The sequence below is a fragment of the Pezoporus flaviventris genome, unplaced genomic scaffold (assembly GCF_033815535.1).
Source record: "Pezoporus flaviventris isolate CSIRO_AGI_PZ_B2104156 unplaced genomic scaffold, CSIRO_AGI_Pfla_v1 ptg000001l, whole genome shotgun sequence".
Lineage (NCBI taxonomy): Eukaryota > Metazoa > Chordata > Aves > Psittaciformes > Psittacidae > Pezoporus > Pezoporus flaviventris.
Window position 1 is genome coordinate 50,677,858 of NW_026892549.1, and position 25,024 is coordinate 50,702,881.

Here is a 25,024-nt window from a genome sequence, read left to right on the forward strand (position 1 = left end):
AGCCACTCGCTCACTCCCCCCACTCCACAGTGGGATAAGGAGGAGAGTCAGAAGAGGTAAAACCCATGGGTTGAGATAAGAACAGTTTAATAATTGAAATAAAGTAAAATATAATAATGAGGGTGCTTGTGTGTGTGGGAAGACAGGAATAAAACCCCAGAAAGACAAGTGATGCACAGTACAATTGCTCATTACCCACTGACTGATGCCCAGCCCAACCAGAGCAGTGATTGCCAGCTCCCAGCCAGCTCCCCCAGTTTATATACTGGGCATCATGTGCTGTGGTATGGAATACTTCTTTGGCTAGTTTGGGTCCCATGTCCTGTCTCTGCTCCTTCCCAGCTTTCCATGCCCCTCATGGCAGAGCATGAGAGACTGAAAAGTCCTTCCTCAGGGTAAGTGCTCATGAGCAACAACTAAATCCTTAGTGTGTTATCAGAGTGAATCCAAACCACAACACTGCACCAGCTACTAGGAAGAAAATGAACACTATCCCAGCTGAAACACAACACCTGCTTACTATGCTAACATTACAATCCTGCTGATGGAGGCTTGATGGGACAGCAAAATAGGTTGAACCCATTACCTTTTCAAACACAAAGTAAAAACTGTTCTCTCGAAGCTGTGAGTTTGAAGGGGGACCTGTAAATATTTTGTGTCAACCCCCCCGAATAAACTTTACATACACCTGCTCAACTGCGTAAGTAAAGCAATGGGGGTGTATGTGTGAAGATGTGCAAGAGGTTTTTGCCATTCAAACTTCAAAGCTTGCTCCTGAGGTGGAGCACCTATGTACCAGAGGCTTTGAATGCTGTGGCAGAGGCTGGCTGCCCAGAGCCAGTGCTGCAGGAGGAGAACCTGCTCTCATTCACCCCAGTCCCTGTGCCTGAAGCCACTGCCTGCAGGGCAGGCCATTGGCTGGGCTTTGCTGACTATGTGGTCTCAAGGCTCGCAGGCTGGCCAGAACTGAACAGATCTAAGCCATGTCCCTAGCAGAAGGTACCATTCCTCCAGATGCCAAGGCCTTGCCCTGTAAGAATATCGCAGCTTCTCAAATAATAGGTTTTTCCTCCTCTTCCCTTGTCCACAGACATGATACTTTCCTAAAATACAGACACTTTCCTAAAATACTCAGCTTTAATCCTGCCTGGCACAAACCAGCTCAGGCCACGCAGTTAAACCTTGCTGAACTTACAAGCTGAGAGCCAGATCCAGTAAGTAGCAATCAAAACAACTTGCCCCCTCAAACACAGCCACTAAATAGCAAAATGAAAGCAGCTGATAACCTTTATACAGACTGGGAACAAGCAAGAACCAAGGAAACAAAGACAACACAGAGGAAATGCTGCTTCCCACCTCGTGGGAGCTTAGAAAGCGAAGCAGGAGTTGGAGAGGCCAAGAGTTGTCTTTGAAAGGGGAAAGGCTTCAGCACAAAAAGCAAGGTGTGCTCAGAAATTTCAGGGATTTCTTCCCCATCCCAGAGTAATAAAAGGGCATCTGATCAAGGAAAACAGGAGGTCTGTTCTAACATTTTCCAACAGCACCTCATTGGATAAGTGTTCTTCACACCATGATTTCTTTGCCCACACTCTGTCTTCCCAATTCATTGTGCTGACTGGTACAGCTGGGTGATGTCCAAGGGCTGCTGCCCTGTAACAGCACCGTTATGTTCAGGGAGATAATGACACAAGAGGAGGGAGGGGGAGAAGCAGCAACACGAAAGACTGACTGTTAGAGCCCAGAACAAGTTTTCAGGCCTGGCATCTAGGAAAACTCTGTTTCTGATATGAAGTAAACTAGATCTAGAGAAAGAAAAGGTATGTAAGCCCTCCTCCTCAGTCTTAAGAGTCTGGCTTTTAAGAGAAACCAGCATTTTAGGGTCATAGACTTACCTGCCAGATGATACATCTTTTTCAACTGAATCCTTACCACAGGTGGGCTTTTTTAAAACAATTCAGGTAAAACCCAAAACAAACCAAACAAACAGAACACTACACCACCCCCTGTATAAAACAACTAAACCAAACCCCAGACCCCCACATCCAATCTTGTATGCGTACATGCAGGAAAAATCATCACAAATATCAAAAGCTTGTCATTTGTGTCTTCCTTAAAACAAATGTTCTTTCCTAATCCTACAAACATAAGGAATCAGGGAAATGATGTCTACATTACAACAAAAATTTCTGTTAGTTAGTTTGCTTATTTCTCAGAGTCAGAGTGGCCCCTGAAACACAGGCAAAGCATTTGGTCTTAGCTACCCAATATTCAAAGCATTAACAGCAACTGTAGGGCATCAGGAGCCAGCAGGGAATTGCCATGTCCTTATTTAATGCTTCACTCATTCTTCACACTCCTTTGCAGGAGATGCCAGGGTTTTCAGACAGGTCTACCAGCAGGCACACTGGGACTCAGGCACTGTGTGAAGGAATACAAACACCAGCTAATTAAATCTATTGTTAAAACAATTTGTTTCTTGCTGGGGCCGAGTCATCTGAAAGTGTTTAAACTAGGCAGGTTTCATTTCTGAGCACAGACTGCCATCTGCACTCAGGAGCAGCTCACCCTCACTTCTGTGGTTTTACATTTAAAGTACACATCAGCAGCAGAGAAATAATAAATGAATAAAAATCCAAGTGCAAAACTCTGAGCTCTCCCTTAGAAAGGGGCAGCGTTTGGTGGGAAAATCCATGATTTAGCTAGGCAGCATGGGCTCCTAGAATAAACAGTGGCGAGCAAGGGTATCTGCAGCACATAAATCATAAAGGTTTATTTCCAAGGAGCACCCTCCCCCAAGAGGGCACTGTGATATTATATATACTTCACGGCTTGTGAGCAACCACTGTCCAAGCAGTGGGGCACAGGCATGCCCAATCCTCCATCCCAGCCCAGGCTGGCAGGCCTGGTCTCCACACTATGTGGTGACCGATAGTAAATCAAGGGGAATGGCTAGTTTCTGCTTTCAAGGGTTTTATTTCCCTTTTAGAGAAACACAAGCAGGAAAGCAACAAAAAGCTCAATTTTCTGGAAAGCAAAGCAACAAATGTAATGCAGGGTAATTGTGTCTACTTTTGTAAGCAGATCCATGTTCACTGTCACCCAAACCACCCATCCTTTTGTCTCTGCATGTGATATGCCTCAGCTTGCTTTGGCAGTTTTCCTCTCAGGGTCATGTCTGAGTTTCTTGCTTGGTTTCTCAGCAGTTTCTTCAGATCCCACAAAAGCCTGACCAGTCAGATACTGGACGGAGCACACAGATGGAGTCTCTTCAGCAAAACAGACCTTCAAACCCTGTTAGCTGCCTCCAGCCTTGTTCCCAAAGCGCCTGCCTCCCTCCCTCTTTGATATGTGCATACCCACACCAAGTATCTGGTCCAAGAGTATCTCCTTCTACCACTTAGAATTTATCTTTGCTACCTTCCAAATCTCAGCCTAAACTTCCTCATTGGTCTTGACAGCTTTGGAGCTTTTTGGTTTGCATGTCTAGCCTGTTCTCTCCTTTAATTCCCACCTTGCCAGGCTCTAATACAGGACTGCCTCTTCCAAGGCCAACCAGACTTGAGGGGAGAAGCCATTTCAGCGATTAGCTGGGCACCTTCAGGAAGAGTTTCAGCACATGACTCTAAGAGCAACTCATTAAATCAGCCTCTGACAACATCCATGCTATTTAAAGGCATTTAAACATCTGCTCCATAGCCGTAACACTTTGCCATCAGCTTTCCAAATCTATGTAACATAGGCTGTCATATCCTAATTACAGGCCAAGTTCTGCAGCACTTAATTGGCCACAAATTAATTACAATAGGTGCTAGACAACTAAATCTCTCTTTGAATACATAATGCTTTGCAATGAGGTTCTCCACAGGCAGGTAACTAGATCAGTGTAAGGAAGAAATTTAAGTATTGTTCATTTGGGATAGTTAACCACAGAACACTTACCTGATTTTCTAACTTAACATGTTTGAATTTGATGGACATAACTTGATGTGTTAAGAAAAGCTTTTAACTTCCCAACTTTCATCTTGTCCCTCATCACCACTCAATTCCATTTCCATTAATCCAAGAGGCACTTGCTACAGCTTTTGAAACTCTGCCTTGCTTAAAGCCCCACTGAAGCCCTCTCCCTCCTGTTTGACAGCCAGCCATGACAAAACACTGGCTGGCTCTGCCTGAGGACGTAGGTAGCAGGCACACAGATGCAGTAAGCAAGTCAACAGCTGTGGCAGGCATTTAATCTTCCATCTGTGAAGAGATTTGTTGATGCTGAAGCAACATGGAAAGCAGAGAAATGTTCCCTGGTCTCAGGAGATGTGCAGCGTGGAGCCCTGGTTCATACCCACACCTTTCGTACTGGCTGCCCAGTGCCAAGGGGGTGTCTCAGCAGGCTTGCTAGGCTCTTTCCCTAGCCTCAAGGAGGGGCAGGAAGTGCAAGCTTAGACACTTCTCTCGACCTGGCAGCACTGCACAGCCCTTCCCTTTGGCTTGTGAGGGTCATCCTGGTGAGTGCATAGGGATCAGCCATTAGAATCACAGAATCCTCCTTAGAAGGCCAAGACAAGTGTCTGCAGCACAGGCCAAGGAACAAAAAGCTTCCCAGCTTTCGGAATGGAGGTGGTGGGAAGGAGCCATTTGCACAAAAACGGGGAGATCAACACCTCTGGCCAGGAAAGGGTGTGATGAGCTCCTGAGGCTGAGACCCCCCTCAGCTCCCAGCTCTCCCCAGCCCACGCCTCCTCCTGCTCAGTGGGTATTCCAGCACCAGAAAGGAAAGCTTGCTTCCCTACGCAGCTCTGACAAGTCAGCCATGACTTACCACAAGGGCAGATGCACAAAGGGGGTTTGGTGCAAAGCCTCTCAGTAGCAGACCTACCAGGGAAATCCTCCTGCTTCTCAAGCAGCCAACCTGGCAAAGCCTGTTTAGCTTCTTGTGTCTCCTACTCCACTCTAGTTTATTGCCTTCAGGTTTGAGATTCTTGGCAGGTGTAGCCCAGCAATGTGAGCTGCAAAATCATGTTTAAAGACCAGCCCATTAGCCCTTTCCATCCTTCATCTTCTTTGGCACCTGCTGAGGCAGTCATGAGCTGCTCCAAGAGGTGGTGGTATGGCCTGTTGCCATGTATCCATTCCCTCTAATAGCTTACAAGCCCATTTTATGTCCCTCACCCAGTTTAAGTTCTGATTTACATGAAGAGACATTTCTGGCACACGAGGCATGCCAGTCCCAGGTTTCTTTACGGTGTCTGAACAACTTTGGTTAATCAAATGGAGGTTTCTTTATGGTGTCTGAGCAACCTTGGTTAATCAAATGGACATCCAGAGAGTTTTCTCTTTGGTATTCCTCTCATCCTGCTGAACTTCTTCTAGGAGACCCCTTACTAGTCCCACAGCCAGCTTCACTAACTTATTCTGTTTGAGCAAGAGATTAAGGGCAAGATTTGATGACAAGCAGCTGCTTCTGAACACCAGAAATGTGAGGTCCTACGTCTCCTTATCTGCCAAAGGGATGAACACCCAACATAGACAGAGTATTTTAAGCAAACACGAATCTTTACAACATGAGAAGAAAGAAAGCAGCAGCAGCACATTACCGAGCACAGCTTTCTGACTGCCTGTGACTTTGGCCTTCTCCTTTGCCAAAGCTGCTGCTGCTGCCAGTAAGGAGCCACAAGACCATGGCCAAATTTAGGCTGCAGTTGTATGCACGCATGCAGAGCTTTCATCAGATGTTCAGGGACAAAGCTTTGCAATTAGTTTTGTACCTTTGACTTTCCAGGTCCAGTTAACACCAGTGCTTAAAATGACTTCACAGACAGCTTGATCTTGCAGGAAAGGATCTGCGGCAGTGACACCAATTCAGCTCCTGAGGCAGCTTGGGTTCAGTATGCTATTCATGGGATCTGCCCCATTTTTCCAACTGCTCAGATACCACACAGGCCAGCGATCAATTACCTTTGAATAGCTCACTGAATATACTCGGCAAGTAAGGGGTGAATAACATCACCAGACAAATGAGTACTTGCCAATAGTGGTATTTCCTTTGCTAGCTATGCCCTATCCAATGACTGGCTGTGCCTCCTCACCTTGGCTTGTTGTCTTTGGTACTTGTACCAAAAGAGTGTAGTGCGACTCCGTGGGACTACAGAAGGATTCTCGTCTGCAACATTTTCACCAGCCTTCAGTACCTGCAGCATCCAGATGGATGGAAAATGGTGCTACAAGCAGTGGGTTCCTTTTCAGGACAGTGCTTTCAGTTTCATTTCAGTCATTTCAATATGACTGAAAGTAAACCAATCGTATTAAAAAGGATATGATCAAACACAGGATGAAACATAGGAAGGAAGCTTCTGTTTAAAGGTCTTTCATTACTCGTTGCTAGCGAGATCCTGGTAACTTCAGTATCTGCTAGGAAAAAATATGGTTACCCTTTGTGCTATCTATAATGAGGTAGTCAAGCAAAAATGGTAGCATTAGTTATTTTTACTTGTGCAGCTCTTTGCCCATTCCCACATTCACAGGGTGCTGAGCAATAAGGTCTGGCCATAGGCTGGCCACAAAGTGGGCCACCAAGGAATTACTTGACTGCTCTTGAAAGTTACAACTCCTGGACAAAATGTTTCTGCTTGTATAGAAATAGAGGTATTTAAAGAAGTCTCAAGAGCTCAGTGCCAGTACAGAGGTCATTCTGCACATTGTAACTTACAGCTTCATGGCATAAGGTATAAATCTATAGTTTCTTTTGGCTTCTAGGACGTCTGCATTAAAAGGAGTTATATTTTGGCATGCTTGTGCCAGCAGGACCCACATTATGCTCAACAGTGAGTGAAATCCCTGACCAGAGGTGTCAACCTGACATCAAATCAATGACAGGCACTCTGAGCCTTTGTGGCTGCTCTGCCCCTTCTGCCTCAACACCAGTGGGACTCCCACAGCCCTGTCCCAATGGATGAGGTCACAGCGCGGGGCACTGTGAAGGGATAACAGGGGAGAGGGAGACATTTCTGAATCATGCATGCTCTAATGGCCCTCTTGTTAGCTCAGTTGTTTGCCATGCTGCATGACAGCTGGTGTCTCAGTCCAGTAATTACACTGATGTAGTACTGCCTCTTGCTGAGGTTTGGCAAGAGGGCAGCCACCCAAAAGGCACCGCACGGGTATGCTTGATGAATGCTGGTGTTCAGAGAGCAGACTGGTGATTTCCTGGTGATCAACTGCCAGGATTTTCCTGCAAGAGAAAGCCTAATTATTAGTGAAACCTAATTATTAGTGAAAAAAAAATATATCTATGGGATGACACAGAAGAACATCCTACTTTGTTATACCTCCTGGCTTGTTTGTTCTTCTCTGGTCGAAGGCAGCTGTGTACAAGGCTGGAGACCTTCATCTGCATTAACTTCTCAGCAAGGTTGAGTTACCCCCAGGGAACACTATGCTATGTAATTGTAATGCACCCAAGACCCAGGCAAGGTTAACTCAGAGCTCCTCCTGGTTTTGGTGTGAAGTGATGCCCAGCAGAACTTGGTCTTTGCTGAACAGTCCAACCCTGGGCGATGCAGGACTCACCCTGGATGAACTTACCCAGAGAGGTGCATTAGCTTATGCTAAGTTTGGAACAAGCAAATTGCTTCTGGGGCACCTGATAGCTCTCTGGTGTCCCTGCATTGCACAGCAGCATGAATGGTCCTTCAGGAGTTGATCAGCCCCTGGCAGAGGAACTAACTGCTTGTCAGGCTCATTCACAACCACATTGCCAGAGTCAGAAAACATCCCCATAATGAAAACCCTAATGGTGAGCTCTAGTAATTTATACCTCTGCAGACCAGCTCCTCCTGCTCGTGTGCCAGATTTAACAAACCACTAATTGCTGCCTGATTTCTAATTGCTGTCATTTAGAAGAGCGATGGAACAAGTCAGATCTACAAACGCAGCTTTGATGCAAAAAAGGTACCAGAAAACTCAAAAGCTCAGCATCAGTTTATATGTTGGTACCGAGTACCTTATGTTGGGTATGTTGGTGTGACAGAAATATTTATACCACAGGTACATGAGGCGGAGGGATTGGAAGCAAAAGAGGTTTTTTGTGCGTATTTATACCAGTAAACGTTGAGCCAGCAGCTAGCAAGGCAAGAATTCTGTTTCTCTGAGGTTTAAGCACAGCCCAAAAAGCTGAGCTCAGGCACGTCTCCTCCTCCTCTGCCCGACAGTGTCCTGCCAAGCTGAAACCTTTCATTCATGCTCCTGCTCTTTGTTTCTGGAGCTTTTTGCAGCAGTCCCAGGCCGTGCTGTGAGCCGCGGGTCAGGAGCATGGAGATGCGCAGCGATGATCCCTGCAAAGCCAGCTTGCAGAGGTTTAGCCTGGAGCGTACAGGAGGGGGAGTGTTTGCTACAATGTTTTCGTAGCCAGCAAAAACAGTTTTCACTAGGGTTTTTTTTTCCCTCTCTTATTCGAGGCACTGCTCAAGCCCTTCAGCCCCCTGGATGCTCCTGCAGCATCGAACTGCAGAGTGATGTCTGTGGGCTCAAAGGAATGCTTACTGAGTCTGAAACTGCCCTCCTCCTCAAAGCTTGCTGAATACTTCCCCACAGCAGCAGGCTCCCTCAAGCAGATGGAGTTACCAGCCACATGGGACTCCACGACATTAGTCCTTACCATCGCGGTGTGGTTCGTAGCCACCAGGTTGGTTTTTGCACTGCGGTTTGGTCAACACCTCTTCTGGTTATGTGATTCCTGGGGGCTTTGAAGAGGTTCCCCACAAATGAAGATTTTACCTCTAGGCTTTGGGAACATGTCTGTAACATGAACTCCTGTTCCTGTTTTAAAAGATGAGCTGTACGTCAGCCAGGCAAGCCCCTTACAGATAGCTACACACTCGTTTTGATCTCCCAGAGCTTGCAAAGATGGCATTTTCCAAAGGTGCTCTGGCAGTCAGTGCGAAAGGGACTCCTGGTCTAAGCATTTTCCCTTGTAAAAGTGCCCACATTGGTTCAGTTATGCTTAGCCATCTTAAGAGTTCCAGCTCCTGTGAAAAGTCCAGCTCAGACCTCTGCTGAAGTCACTGTGGTTAGGACTCATGGGCTAAACAGAAGTGCCAGGAAATCACGTGAGTGCAGCAAACGGGCTTTCTGCACCTGGCCTACTGATTGCTGGGCAGGAGTCGTTTAAGTAACAGCAGTTTCTGATCAGGGACTTACGGAACTGGCTTCTGATCTGCCTCAGAAGTAAGAAATCTGGGGGCACTTATTTGATATCCCAAACAGAAAGGGAGTGTTGGCTGGGTCACGTCCCACACCTCCGCATGTGTGTGGAATTCCTTGCACTTGACCTCCGTGCAGACATCAGCCCCTTGCCATCAAATAAGGCCTCCGCTTTCTTCAGAGGAGATAAGAATGGACCAAGGACATTCCTCAGTGGCCAGCATAGAATCATAGAATGGTTTGAGTTGGAAGGGACCTTCAAAAGTCATCTAGTTCCAACACCCCTGCCATAGGCAGGGACATATTTGATTAGACCAGGTTGCTCCAAGCTCCATCCAACCTGGACTTGAACGTGTCCAGTCAGGGTAGCCCTGCACAGGAGCAAATCCTCCACCATGCAACATACCTGCCACTTGCCTGGCCTTTTGACAACATGCCCAATATTACTTGCCTGGCAACTGCGCTTCCACAGCACATTGAATTCCCACACTTCCAACTGGCCCATAGAAATAGCATCTGAAGGGGGGAAGAGGTTTGGTTTTGATCTACAACTTCTCCAGCAGACAAAACTCAACATGATTACATTACTTGTCCTTAGGAGTCAGGGCAAAGCACCCCCACAGCACATATGGACCTATGTTTTCAGTATTTTGAATTAATTTAATTTCCTCGAGTGACTTCAGAGCACTGACAAGATGGACTCACAGGAAAGATTTCTTCTGTCTTCAGCTGGGTCTTATTCCTCTTCAGAAGCAGAATGAAACATATATTCAAAACTCAAAAATAGCATTTGGGTTGGTATTTTGGAAGATGGTTGTTTTGTGGTCCTGGGGTCCTTTGTACAGATGCAAAGGGAATGTGAGCTCCACAGGGAGGACAGGATCCTCAAGCAGCTTAAAAAGCCCAGCACAAACCAGAAACAACTGTTTATGAGAGCCAAGGATGCAGCACTTGGAGGAAGGAGCTGATGCTGGCCTATGAAGCAGCATGCAAGAGGTGGGATGCTTTGCTCTGGAGTGGATGTGGGACCCAGCCCAGCTCCTGCCCCCATGCTTAATCTGACCATCACTTTTATGGAAACTAGAACTGAATAAAAGCATTTCAAATCTAAATTAGAGAAGCTCTCCAAAGGATCTCTGATCTCACTCCTTCTCTGTGAATCTCCAAAATACCATTTTGATAAAAATAGAGGGAGAGCAATTACAGTATTAAGAAACTGAAAAGCTGTTTCTTCTGAAAGATGCTTTTAAAGTTCCCCATCCACATCGCCCTAAATCAGAAAACCTACCTAGTAGAATATCTCCTTGCACCATCATAATGAAAAAGGAACTATTTACAGCCAGCCAAGGTGGTATGCAGTCAGAGACAGTAGAAATCACTGTACCCTTTGTGCAGTTTGATTTTAATATAACTAATATCCTGCAGAAATCTGGTACAGGTACCCGAATGGATTTCTCATCTCTCATCATCCAAAAAGCCCTCTTTTGAAGAGGTGAAAAAGGTAAAAGCTCTAAAATATCACCTGTGGGAGTTCTCCCTTGGCATGCGCATGGGCATGGGCATGCCTCGGGCATCCATGAGCTGAGGGCACACACCAGACACCTTTCTGATCTCACAAAGGCATTGCCATAGAACTTCACCCCATCACAATAGCCGAGCGCGCCCTGGAGCCCAAAGGGGCACCCACCAGGCCACGGAGGAGAGTAAAGGTCACCAGCTGCCACACACCATACATTAAAGCTTTCAAATCCCACAGCAAAGCACCAGCTTCGATCAAGACCATCAAGATCAGACACCATGCCAAAAATGGATGGAGGAGAGAAGATACTTCATGATCTGGGCTACAGGCTGGGTCACACAATTGGGGAAGGCAGCTTCTCCAAGGTGAAGGCAGCCACCTCCAACAAGTACAAGGCCCCCCTAGCCATCAAGGTGGTGGACCGGCAGCGAGCACCCCACACCTTTGTGTACAAGTTTCTGCCCCGGGAGCTCAATATCCTGCGCAAGATACAGCACCCCAACATTGTGCGTGTCTTGGAGCTCATCGAGGTCTGCAGTGGGAAGCTCTACATAGTGATGGAGGCGGCAGCCACTGACCTGTTGAAGCTGGTGCAGCAGCTGGGGAAGCTGCCCTGTGTCCCCAAGGCCCGGGACATCTTTGCACAGGTTGTGGGTGCTGTGCGCTACTTGCATGACCGCAACTTGGTGCACCGGGACCTCAAGTGTGAGAACGTGCTGCTCACCGCTGATGGCCACCGGGCCAAACTCAGTGACTTTGGTTTCAGCAAGGAGACCAGCAGCTATCCAGACCTGAGTACCACGTTCTGTGGGTCAGCAGCCTACAGCTCCCCAGAGGTGCTGATGGGCATCCCCTACGATGCCAAGAAGTATGACATGTGGAGCCTGGGGGTGATGCTGTACGTGATGGTGACGGGCTGCATGCCCTTTGACAATACCCACATCTGCAAAATATCCCAGCAGCAGAAGAAAGGAGTGCTGTACCCTGAGGGGCTGCCCCCACTGCCAGAGCCCTGCCAAGCCCTCATCACCCAACTGCTCCAGTACAGCCCAGCCTCCCGGCCCAGTGTGGGGCAGGTAGCTAAGAACAGCTGGTTGAAGGGGGACATCTGAAGGGGGAAGCTCTCCACAGAGAGTGGGGAGAGCAGTAACATGCTAGTGTAATCAGTTCTGTGGTAGAAAAGCTTTCTGTGGTTTATTGATCATTTTGAGCCCTGGGGGTGCCACTATGTGGAGCTGATTGAACTTCAAGCACCACCAAGACCATGTGCTCCCAGAAGGTGGTGAGATCTTTCCAGAGAGGAGACATGAGCCTTCTGTTGGTTGGGTTTAAAGATACAATGACCATGCTGAGCTAGCAGTAAGAGCAACATGTGGGGCTCCTTAAACCAGCCTGATTGAGGGGGGACCTGAACCCTTTGCCAGACAGGTTGGGGCTGTCCGATGGAGCCAGCATGGCCAGGGCAGGGTGGTGAGATGCAGTGTGCAGCACCAGTCCCTGATGTTGCTTGCTTCCTAGTACATGTAATGAGCACTGAAACTCCCATGCAGCTCCCCTCTCTGCTGCTCCCCACCCTCTACTGTGGTATGCACAGGGCCCTGCCCTGCACTGCAAGAGCAAAGCTGTTCTCACGCGGGTCTTGGCTTGTCCTCAGCCTTGTTGGCCACCAAACTGTATTTGGGTGTTGGGAGGGGAGAAGCGGTGGTCCTGCAAATCACTGCTGCAGAGAAAATCTCGCAGATTTTGTATGCCTATGATATTTGTAGCCCAAATTCATAGCAGGGGCTTTGCAGGCAACTGGACAGCATTACTGAGCCAGATATGTGGCTCTGAGATCCACACCTGAAGTTTAACTGCATCTTTCAAATATTGATTCTTAGTGACGTTTGAAATATCTGCCAAAAGATATCTGATGAGAAAGAAATGCCGCTGGCCACTGAGAACCTGAAATGGGAAAGGGATAAAGATACAAAGGATAACTGCTTTGCTAACACCCCCTGTCTAGCTTCAACATAGAAATTACCACTGACCCCAAATGCAACCCCCAAAATCTACTACAGATCCCCACTGGTAAAATCCCATTTTCAAGGGGTTAATTGAAGGTAGGGGCTGACATCTGACATGAGACATTTCAAACCCCATTTAGACAATCTCTGATCCAGCTCCCACTGCAACTGAAGTCAGGAGAGCTCCTGCTGGGTGGTCCGTCAGCCTCCACCGTGTTGCTGGTGCCACGTGAGGTAACCCAAGGCAGCCCTGGCAGCAGCTCCCATGGTGGGCTTGGTCTTACATGAACACATCCGTGCACATGGAAGAGAAGGAAACACCTTTGGCAAAACAAACATTCTGGGTCTATTAAAAGCAGCAGTTTAAGTAGAACAAGATGTGGCAGCAGAGCCAGCCCCAGACTTTCCAGTAGGCAGGCTACAGTGAATTTTGCCACCTCCAGAATGAAGATTATTTTGTTCTCCCCCTTGCAGCTGCAAAATAGGACTTTAGAGCAGCAGTAAAGTCGAAAGTAGAAGGAATAAGGGATAGGAAGAGTGTCTTAGGGCCATTCGTGGCTGGGAAAACAGGCTTGGGAAGGATCAGGAGGATTCTGGGGATGGAGAAGTAGGAGAGAATTCATAAGGATGTGGGAAGTGAGGAGGCGGATTTCAGGGCAGTGAGATTTTCAGCAAGGCTCAACTCTCCTTTTCCTACTCTCCTTCCAACCACCCCATCAGCCTCACACCAAAGCCACCACCTTCCATTGGGAGAGCTCCCCGATTCATTAGGAACTGTAGTGACAGGACAAGGGGTAATGGATTAAAACTTAAACAGAGGAAGTTTAGATTGGATATAAGGAAGAAATTCTTTACTGTAAGGGTGGTGAGGCACTGGAATGGGTTGCCCAGGGAAGTTGTGAATGCTCCATCCCTGGTGGTGTTCAAGGCCAGGTTGGACAGAGCCTTGAGTGACATGGTTTAGTGTGAGGTGGCCCTGCCCGTGGCAGGGAGGTTGGAACTAGATGATCTTAAGGTCCTTTCCAACCCTAACTATTCTATGATTCTATGATTTCCAGATAGCTGCTCACCTTCATGCCATGCCTCACTCCAGCCCTTGCTTACCTTCAAGTACCTCCCCACAGCCTGGAAAGCAGAAACCTGGTGCCAGTCCTGGTGCTACTGTATTGTCTCTCCTTTTGCTTTCCATTGATTTTCTATTGTTAGAGACAAAGCTAATATAAAAGGAGTCTCTCTAAACCCCAGATCCTATTAATCTCCCCTCAGCACCGTGTTCTCCTAAACTATTGCATCAGTTGAGAGGACATGAGTAGGGATAGATGACTAATGTTTTGCGAGGATGTACCCCCTTAAGTGGCTTGGGAAAGCAGCTGGGGTTCAAGTAGGAAGTGATTTGAATGAGCCACAGGAGGCTCCTAAGGCTGCCCTGCAGCCCTTGCCTTCTCCATGCAGATGGTAATCTCACAGGGCCCAGCACTAACGACCTCAAAGCAGTCTGAGACTGTGAAAATAGCCCATTAGAAATCTAATTATGCAGATTAAAAATTAAATTCACAATTAAAGACTCTGAACCAATTCTTACCTAATTTGCACCAATGGGAAGTCAGTGTTGGAGGAGAGCAGAAACAAAGCGGGTGAGAGCAGGCTGGCAAGAAGGCTGCTCGGCCATGCCCCAGCAGCAGGGCTAGGGGCATACTCTGCATCCCTTCCTTCTTCTCTCTGCACCAGAGGCACTCATCGCTGTGTGTGCTAAGCCTGCCACTTCCCTGGGCCCATTTCCTCATCAGGAGGGTAGAAATGCTTCTTAACCTTCCTGGAGGTGCACAGTCAACGGACATGCCTCTTCCCTGATGCTAGCAGATGGGCCCCACTATCCCAGCCATGAATCACAGCACCCTGTGTTTATGGGGAGCCCTTTAACTGTGCACCCATGGGAGGCATGAACAGACACACTGCATTATCAATAGCCCTATCAGTCCCACTGGCATCGCTCTGCAATGTGACTCTGTCCTCCTCAGGCTGTTCTTAACGTACTGGTGTGGTGTGATCTGGAAATGAAGGGTCCTAATACCAGCACCAAATAAATAACTTTCAGTGGGGGAGCTGATCACCATGCAAGGTACACAGTAAATATATTTTATATTTTATTTAATCCTTCTTCAAGGATAAGAAGGGGAACATTCAGAGACCGTACAAGGCAGCTCTGTGGTGCGCCACCATCTAGCTCCTGTTAGCTTACTATGTGGTCTGATCATGACCCTCTCCACAGCCCTGTTGTCATGCCCTGTGTCACCTGACAGGCTCACTGGAAAGTCTTCCAGATTTTTTAAATCAGAGGGACTCTCATAAGGATATTAATCAGAATATAGTGTTTAGTATTTTCTCAGGATATTTTCTAAACATCTTGAATCAATTTTGTTTATTTAATCTGAGAAGAGCATTAAAAAATTCAAAGACATCTTCCAGACTTTTAGTATAGCTTTCCTCCCACTGTTCTTTTGTCCAAAATCAGCATCATCTCACCTGAAATACAGTATTTATTTTGGGTAAATTAAAGGATGGGACATAATTCACTGCACATTGACATCAGCTCCCTCTTCAGCTGAGCAAAATTTGCTTTCAAGATGTTAGGGCTGATGTGTCTGATAAGCTTTAGGACTCAGCTATTTAGAAGTGTACATGTTACCAAACTCTGGAGATAAGTATATTCATGAATTGTGGGAAGACACTGCTGGGTAATCAAACGCCTCATGTATCCCTGCATTAACTCTCAAGCTAGTGCTCTCAGGGCTGTACATTCCTACCTACAGCGAAGCAGGGCTACCCAGCCTGCAGCTAATGACCTGCTTCAATTACCCTTAGCTGAGCCAGCACAGGCAGGTTGGGTGAGTTGCACACCCAGATGACCTGCCTCACTTGGAAGGCAAAGCTTTCAACAGGCCATTTAGCAGATAAACAGACCTCGCTCTGCTTAAATACATAAACCTTACCATAGCTGCAGTCTCCAGTGCTGGCAGCCTTTTATCCCACCACCTACCATCCTCCTCTCTCTTTTCAGACCCCACGCTATCGGCCTCCATGCTCTTGTGTGCATCTCAGCCCTTCTTCAGTTTAAGATCTCCTCCTCTTCTCTTTTCATAGTCCATTGCTCTACGGGTCTCTACAGTTACTTGTCTGTTGGAAGAGATAGGAAGGACGGGGGCAAGCATATTCCTGTCTTGAGCCATTTGCTTATACGAAGCATAATTAAGCTAATGAGAGCTTCTCAGGATCCAAAGGCTCTTTGTGCATATCATTTTCCTTGTAGACAATAGGATTTCTGTGAAGAATATTTTCATTTTCACAGCATCCAGCAAATATTATTCCTCACACTAGCACCAAGCAGTAAACATTCTCCCCGTTATAGGGAACAGCCTAAGTAAGTGGCTTACATAAAGCCAAGAGGATTTCATTTTACATTGCAGTTCAAAACTTCCCTAGCCTCCAGTCTTCTGGTCAGATCATGACTCTATCTTGAAGTGATAATAAATTCAACAATATTTGATGGCCTGGAAAGACATGTGAATTCCCTCTCCCCTAACTGCTTCCAAATCAATCTGATCCTATCTCATAAATGAATGAAAGGAAATGCACTACAGAAAACAGATGGATGACACTTCTTTTCCATGCTCTGAATAAGGGGTCCAAATTTCTTCACTGCATTTAACACTAAATTTTGATTATTACTGACTTCTCTTATAGGTGACAACAACATAACCACCAAAAAAGGCAGAGCACAGGGGTGTACATTGTTGTTAGGTGCTTCTCTTTGAAGAGCTGCACAAGGATAGTTGAGGTGTCTGTTCTCCTTCCTGCCTTCTCACATTATTATCAGCCACAGCAGCAACCCACAGATTCCTTGAAAGACATGTTATTTCTTTCTCTCAACTGACAGATGTTCATTATATTCAGGTAGCACCTAAATGTCACAGGAACCCTATTGGGAAAGGTCCTGTGTACAGACGTTGTTATTGATCATCTCTGCCTCAGACGATTTCATCTCTTAAATGAGAGACACCTTGGGCACAGGGGAGGATCTTCTCTTGGACCATGCCGTCTGTAGGTGGCCTCACAAAGAACAGGTAGTAGGACACCATGGAGATCTGGTTTGCCTCATGCCTTACCTAGCATCAGAGAAGCATTCCTGGGCAGCACAGCTCACAGCCTGCTTTACAAAACAAGTGATTCCAGCTAAAAAAGAAAAAACAGGGAACTACTTAAATGCCTCTCAGCCAACCAATTTAACACCAATAATGAGACAAGGTCAATAGCAGCATCCTCAGAGTCCACATGGTAGCTGACAGGTTCACAGATCACCTTGCACCCCCATAGGAGTGTATTTACAAAGGGTCTGGATTCTAGCAGATGCTGAGAGCTCTCAAGTCCTACTAAATGGTTTTAAAGTAAATAGTAGCTGAGGGAACTGAGCACGTCCAGACAAGCCCTTCAGAAATCCCTGACCACTCCTTCTCCATATGGTCACTCTGCTTATTCTCCATGTACTGTGTTGACCCACTGTAAGTGTACCTGGCAACATCATTTTTTCCCTAATGCTCTGCACAGCACTGTCATATCAGTGTGTTCTCCAGAGAAGGATAAATGTGCCATTTTCATTAAAACCTTAATTAAATATGCAGCAGGAGCCTTTACTGCAGCTGACTTGGCTTTAGCTTTAATTCAGATGCTGGCATCCCTAGCCTGAAGGCGGGTAAGCTGCTGGAGTTCCACCATGAGCACAAGGTAGGGCTTGGTGGGCAAAGGCAAAAGGGAGGTTCCAAAGAGGAGAGGCAAGTTTTGTGCTGCTTCTGGCAAAGAACAGTAACCAGCCAACCTCACCGAGGGGAGACCAACCAACCAGACAGCATTCGCATTAATTAAGAGCAAAACACCCCAAAATAGCATTATTGCCTCAAATATAATGATAATCCTTGGTTTCTCATTTGCATGTTCATTAGCTTGTCAATAGGATGCCTGTTATGGAAGACCTAAAACACGCAGTCATGCACATATGTATCCGGTCATTTACTATAACAATAGCTTCCTCTTTTTCTATTTAACATTATTTCTCCCTTGCCCAGAAAATGGTTCAAGCTGAGCCATCCAGGACAAACTGTAATTGATTAATAAATCCTGAGGAAAGCAATTTTGCATTATACAGCTAATTATCTTTTCCAATACTGAACGCTGTGTTTATTTACTAGTGATGGATCCAGGGAATTGCTGGAGGAAGGACCCATGGGAGAGTTGGAACTAGTAGCAACCTTCAAATAAATACACATAGCCTTCAAGTAAATACATGTATTCCTATAAATTGGGGGAGAAATATCAAAAACAAGTCCTCATCAACAGCAGGTCTTCAAACCACCATGTTGGAGTAGAAGGAAACTACTGCTGGTGGAGGGATGCGGAGGGGTGGCCCAGGAACAAGGACAGAACTCCCAAGCCCAAGAGGGGAGGATGCGGAATGATGTGTCCAGGGATGCAGTGCAGCAACAGGCACTGGTGGAGGTAGGGACAAGGAGTATCTGATTCAGCAGCATAGTTAACTATGAAGATGTGAGTGAGAAACATTACCAGGGCAGAAAAACATCCAGGACATTCCCTTGAGGAAATCCACAGTGGTGACTGTAGCTTTTGTGCTGCCACCATGTATTTCATTTCATCATCACAGCAGAAAAAGAAACTTCGTTTTTTTATCTTTTGTTATACTATTTCAGGCAATGTCTTGCAGGAAGACATTCATGGAGACAGCTGTGCTGGTGGTTTTGGGAGAGAGCATCAGTCTGTCAACAGATTAAATCTATTACAAATGCTATTCTCAAGACATCATGCAGGATTTGAACTTCAGACCAACAGCTCAGTTAATTTCATTATGAAACTGGAGCCTTTTTGCATTTTGCCTATACTTGTAAAACATCTGTGTTTTCCATTGTACCCTGCTCCATTTCTTTGGTTTTACCCTACCCCTACATTTGCTGCGTGCCTCAGATTTTTACATGGGGAAGGAGCAGCTGCACCTCAAATGCTTTGCTAGCAAAACTCCACAGCCGCACAGCACTCAGAGAGGACACCAAAATGGGCATCAGCTCATGACCTACCTGACAGCAGGGAAGCAACAGAGGTCTTGGTAACAGGGTTGGTGCATGTGTGAGATTTCCCATGGAGCAAAAAGCATCAGAGGAGACTGGCATATAGGACCAGGATTTTAACCAAGCGCATACATTAAAATGCTGACTGGCTCGATTATTAACTCTGCCGAAAGCTTAAATATTGCTGGTCTCCAAAATGAATGGTCAGATAAAACAAATCATTATACTGAGTTATGGTTGAAATCGTCACGCACAGAAAAGATCATCACAATGCATTGCTGAAGCTGAGCTTGTGTTTCCAAGACCTTCCCCTAGATTTACTGGCAGGAAAATCTGAAATAAATATACATGCCTTCAGAGCTGCAGTTCATGCCAGAACAGGACAGGATCTATAGCTAATACCAATATCAGAATCTATAGCTAATTCCAGTATCACATAAATGAAAACAACAGCACAGAGAAGGGTAGTTTTTGTAATGGTGACTTTTTTTTTTTCCAGTAATAGACTCAGGTCACTTCTGTGCATTCAGTGCCTGTCAAATGATAAGGGCTGTTGCCAACTAGCAGAGCACATGCAATCTCAATCCGGGTGCACCAAACATTTCCATAGCTTGTTATTACCCGTGGCTTTTACTGACTCTGCCACCAGATTTGCAATTCACTACTGCAGCATAAGCAGCCTAGAAAATCTCCTCTTGCTACCAAAAAACTCACTTCCACTCATTAAACTCTGAAATTCTCATCAGGGACCTGGCCTCACCAAGCACTGCCTAGGGGACAACAGAGTACCAAACCATTGTGTGGAGGTTGCCTCTCTCCTAGGGAAGATCAGTGATGCGCCTTGTAGTGCCACAAGCAGGCAATGTTAGGAAGAAATCAATGGTGGCATAGGCTGGGCACGGTCAGCAGAGGACTGCTGCTGTCGAGGATGGTCTATTGCATCATGGTGCTACTGCTGTGTGACTTGTAGAGCCAGCTTTCCTCACAGCTTAAAACAAAATGTTCTACAAAGACAAGCTCACAACAACCAGCAACACTGGGGAACAAACTGTGAGGATTAAGGATCACATGAGACTCTTTATCACATCAGTGGCTAGTGGTCAGTTCAGCTGCTTCAGGGGTTGGGGAGGATGGAAATGTGTTTGCTTGGAGCTGGTAGGAGGAGGAAGGGTCATAAAAAAAAATGCCGAGAGCCCCATGGAAGGTTGAAGAACATACACACAGAAAAAAAGGAGCACATTGTGTCCGAAGAAAGTTCAACATTTTTCCCAGCTCATTGGATTGTGGGAACTTTGCTTTTCCAGGGAATAACTATGCTATTTTCAGCATTTTTATTATTCAATTTGTCACGAGCTGTCTCAGGAGACTATCAACAATCGGTTTCAAGCAGCATCTGACCACAAACACTTCTCCACATGTGATTTAGAACATCTGGAACGAAGGAGTCAGCTTTCAAAGCATGCCAGCACTGCGCTGCCTCCCCACATTTCTTCTCCTTCCTTCCTTCTTCACATCCATTGTCAGACTGTGCACAGAAAGCGGGATTGAGGAGCTGAGACCAGAGGCCCTGCAAATAGGTTGTCACTCTGTATTTGCTGTAAGCACATGGGGAGGGCAGCCACGGCCTGCTTTGAAGAGGAGCGCAGTCAGGGATTGCTGGTGGCACATTCCACGCGTTGCTGAGCTGCAGTGATTGATCGTCATGTCCCCTGAGGATGGGAGACGTGATTCGGGGCCTGGAGGTGAGCCAGCATGAGGACTGATGCTATCATGTGCATGCTGCATATTGCATCCATACACCTGAGTAGGAGGCATGTGATTTGCTCCTTACCAGCTGTAGGCACAAGCTCTGTATTGGGTGAGCACCTTTTTACTGGAGCTATCTGGCCAGGTAAACCAGACATTCACAAAGCAGTTCTTCAGCAAGCCTGGAGGAGGGGATGGGAACATATGAAAAAGGAATCCAGGCAAGTAGCAGAGGAAATGACATTATGATCCCAGCTGGAAGCACTGTAATGATCTGCTTGGTGTCTGCGCAGAAACCTGCATGAGAATAAGGAGAGGTTCTGGCCCCTGTGGAGCTGATGAGAATTTTATTATCAGCTAGAGGGGGGTGAAGGTTTCACACAGTCATTTATTTGTGTTCATCTCTGATTTCTGTGAATGATCCACACACATGCGGTGCAGTCATGTGGTAGTCTGCATTCACACCATCTTTTGCCTTGCATGCCTGGCTTCTGAAAACTGTGCTCTTTATGACATATGCTGTTGTGCTATGAGTGCTCCCCAAACAAATCCTCTTTTGTAACAATAAAGGCAGTGCTGTGGGTGAGAGAAAATCTTGAACTGTACTTCATAAAGAGCTGGTGACATTGCAGCAGGATCTGTATCTACCTTGTTCTCCTTTATATGTTTTAAAAGAGCAGCTAGAAAATTCAGGCATATTTCTCTGTCTTACGGTAGAAAACCTGGGATTTTGGCACACAGCATCTTTTAAGAGAGCTCATGAGGTCCTTGAAACCCATTATGACCACCCAAAGCACAACTGCTATCCCAGGGCATGGTTTTGCATCACAGCTGAGCTAGAGTTACAGCTCCCCATGTCCCCTCCCCTGTCCAGCCACATTAGTTAGGGATGGGGCAGCCACAGCTTCTTTGGGCACCCTCTGCCAGCTCCTCACCACCCTCACAGGACAGAATTTCTTCTTCATAGCTAATCTAAGTCTGCTCTCTTATAAAGAGTTTGAAACCATTCCTCCTTGTCCTGTCACAACATGCCGTGGTAAAAGTCCCTCTCCAGATTCCTTGTAGGCCCCCTTTAGCTACTAGCCTACTATTTAGGTGTCACTAACAAACTCCTGATGTCTTGTAAATCAAGCACCTTTTCTGGATGCCTCTTACCCATACCCTGCTTTGGATTTGATTGCCCTTCCTGCTCCCCTTACATCCCACCAGTCTCTAGAAATTGCCCCGTAAGTGTGACCAAGCCCTGGCAGAGATGGGCAGAGAGGTCTTGGGAAAAGGACGCATTGGGGTAATGCGAGAGAAAGGAACATCTGGCAGTGCGAAACTGAGTGTGAGGAGAAAGCTACGCCAAGGGAAGCCTCTAAATAACACCATGGACCAGGATTAGCTCAGTAACACAGAAATAGATCAAATCTGCCCCAGGCGTTGCTCCACCCTGCCTGGAGGAAGACACTGCATAGCATCCCCTCCCATAGCATCTCAGGGCCTGTCAGCTGGAGAAGATGCTCTCCTCTTTTTGACAAGGATTTCCTCACCCCCTTTGTAGAGAAGAGCCTGAAACTTGAAGCATGGATCTGGCTCTCAGCCATCCTTCCTTTCCAGTTTGTTCTTTTATTTACTGGTTTTACCCTGAGAAATCCTACCTCTGCCTCAACAGAAGGAAGAGAACCACCCAGGTAGGATCAAAACCCACATTCCAGGACCATGCAGTGCTCGGGAGCCAAGCACATGTGGGTCATCACATGCTGTCAATAGAGCAGTGCTTTCTACATAGAGCATTCAAATAGAGGGTGGTCAGGAAGAACATCTCTGTGCCAGTAATGGGTTGATTGTGAGCTAGAAAAAAGACCTACCTTTATATTGCAATGAGTTTGCTGTTGGTTTGAAATACACGCCTTTTTCCTGTATCAGGAATAGCTGATTGTGTTATTTTTTGCATCATCCCCAGAACAGCTCATGAAAACTTAGGAACCTGCCATCACAAGGCCACAGTCTCCGTACAATGTTAAGAAGTTTAAGATGCAGTCAACATTTAGGATCTTCCACTGCAAGCTCATCCACAACTTTTGGACTTTAACATTTAATTTTTAATCAGTAGCTTATGGTGATTTTGATCAGACAGCATTGCTTTGAACACCTCTGATTGGAGCCTTCATGGTTAAACTTACGCCAAGTTCTCTTCTCCATAGCTATAGCAGCATACAGCCAAGTAAAAGCACATATAGGTGTATTCGCAGCTATTTAATGCTCATTTACATCTGAATATAAACGAATTCCCTCCTTTTGGCACCACAGTTTGAAACTATCTATTTCATATTCTAATGGATTCCTTTTTTCAGGCTACAAGAAGCATACACAGCAACCTTGAAGGCTGTGTGCATGAATCAAGCCAGCAGGGACTTCATCACAACATCATTTCAAGTGGATTTCTATTCTAATAAGAAGAGACAGAGCACATAGCAACAGCAGCTTTTCCTGTTTCAGGCTTCAGTTTTGCTTTTTGTCAGAGTTTTGAGAAACACTGGTGATACTGATACAGCTAGCGAGTTAACTCCAAAGGGAACAAAGCATCTTTCATTAAAACCAGCTCTTGGTTAGAAGGGAAATAAAACATTTCCTGTATGTTCAGCTGAAACCAAAGCACCAAGACTCAGTGGTAGATAATGGAAGAAAAAAAACCCTAAAAGAATACATTGCTGCTTTACCCTGGAGACATCTCCCTTTATCACTGCAGAGAATGCCAGAGGCAGGATGGAACTGGAATGTAATGAGAGCCAGAGTGGGGAATGGCACCCAGCATCTCTGAGACCACCCAGCATCAAGACAGTGGTGGGGAAAAGATTTGCAATGTCCAGAAGGGACATTGCCAAGCCAGTAAAAATCACCATTCCTTGTGGCAAAAAGCATTATCTCCCACTTTCAGAGAGCATCCTACAAGGCGTCTGATGTTTCAGAGGGTGAAGGAGAGCCTGGTCAATAAAGTCCCAGGGGTCTGGGGAAGCACTCCTACAGAAGGACTCCACGCAGATCCCCACCACTTTGCCAGGTTTCCAGGGAAGAAGATTCTCTGGCCAGAGGAATATTTAGGTTTTATCTTTTCTCTAATAATTACAGACCATAAACAGTAGAACGTTATGCAGCAAGGAGGTCCTTACCTTGGGGTAATGCAGGGCGCAGCTCTGGAAATCAGTTGAATTAGTAAGAGATACTCAGATTCTTCGCATTTTCTTTTCATTCATGTATAAAGCTTTTTGTGCTTCCTACTTCAAAATGCTGCCTGGTCAATTCATCATCGATGTTCATGTCTTAGAAGTTTAGGATGAAGGAGAGAGGGAATCTATCTCTAAAAATCTTTTAGTACTCAGTTTCAGTAATTGATCATAATCAAAGTTAACTGCAATGGCCTCAAACTGCCCTAACTCTCATTTTAAGTTAAAGCCCAAATATCCAACTCATCCATGTGCATAAGGGAACAAGAGCAGAACTGGTTTTAGCTGGTAACTGGATGAAGTTGATATCCCTCTCACAGCCCCAATCCTTTAAATAGCACGAGTTTACTATAGACAAATACAGCCAGACATGAAATAGTGATGTGTTTCCTTAAAAACAACAAATAGACAGGAGCACTTTTTTCCTGTTTGCATTCCAGCTAATTTTTGAGACTGGCCAATGCAAATCTGCCCCAACCTAAATAAATTTTTACAACAATTATCAACAGCAACTATGAATTCACCACAATCCTCCACCCTCTATAATCTTCCTCTTGCTTCAAAGGTCGGCACAACTGAGGGATTCAGTGCTGCTGATTGAGCAGTACAGATGGGCCGCTCGGTGGATAAGGAATTGGCTGGATGGTCACACTCAGAGATGTGGTCAATGGCTCGATGTCCAAGTGGAGACCAGTGACGAGTGTTCCTCAGGGGTTGGTATTGGGACTGACAGTGTCCAACCTTTGATGGTGACATGGACAGTAGGATTGAGTGCGCCCTCAGGAAGTTTGCCGATGACACCAAGCTGTGTGGTTCGGTTGATATGCTGGAGGGAAGGAATGCCATCCAGAGGGACCTTGACACGTTTGTGAGGTGGGCTGATGCCAACCTCATGAAGTTCAACAAAGCAAAGTGCAAGGTCCTGCACCTGGGACAGGGCAATTCCAAACATGAATACAGGCTGAGCAGAGACTGGATTGAGAGCAGCCCTGAGAAGGACTTAGGGTGTTGGATGAGCCAGCAGTGTGTGCTTGCATCCAGAAGGCCAACCATGTCCTGGGCTGTATCTAAAGGAGCACTACCAGCAGGTCGAGGGAGGTGATTCTGCCCCTCTACTCTGCTCTCTGGAATACTGCATCCAACTCTGGGGCCTCCAACAGAACATGAGCCTGTTGGAGCAGGTCCAGAGGAGGCCACAAGGATGATCGGGAGCTGAAGCACCTC

The 25,024-nt window shown here is 46.3% G+C and overlaps 1 protein-coding gene across 1 annotated transcript; it reads left to right on the forward strand.

Moving 5' to 3' along the window:
- Positions 1-10,852: 10,852 nt before the first annotated feature.
- Positions 10,853-11,893, forward strand: TSSK6 (testis specific serine kinase 6). The gene has a single exon (XM_061450025.1). It carries the CDS (start codon positions 10,990-10,992, stop codon positions 11,821-11,823), a length of 834 nt encoding a protein of 277 aa, XP_061306009.1. The 5' UTR covers positions 10,853-10,989; the 3' UTR covers positions 11,824-11,893.
- The last annotated feature ends 13,131 nt before the right edge of the window (positions 11,894-25,024 follow it).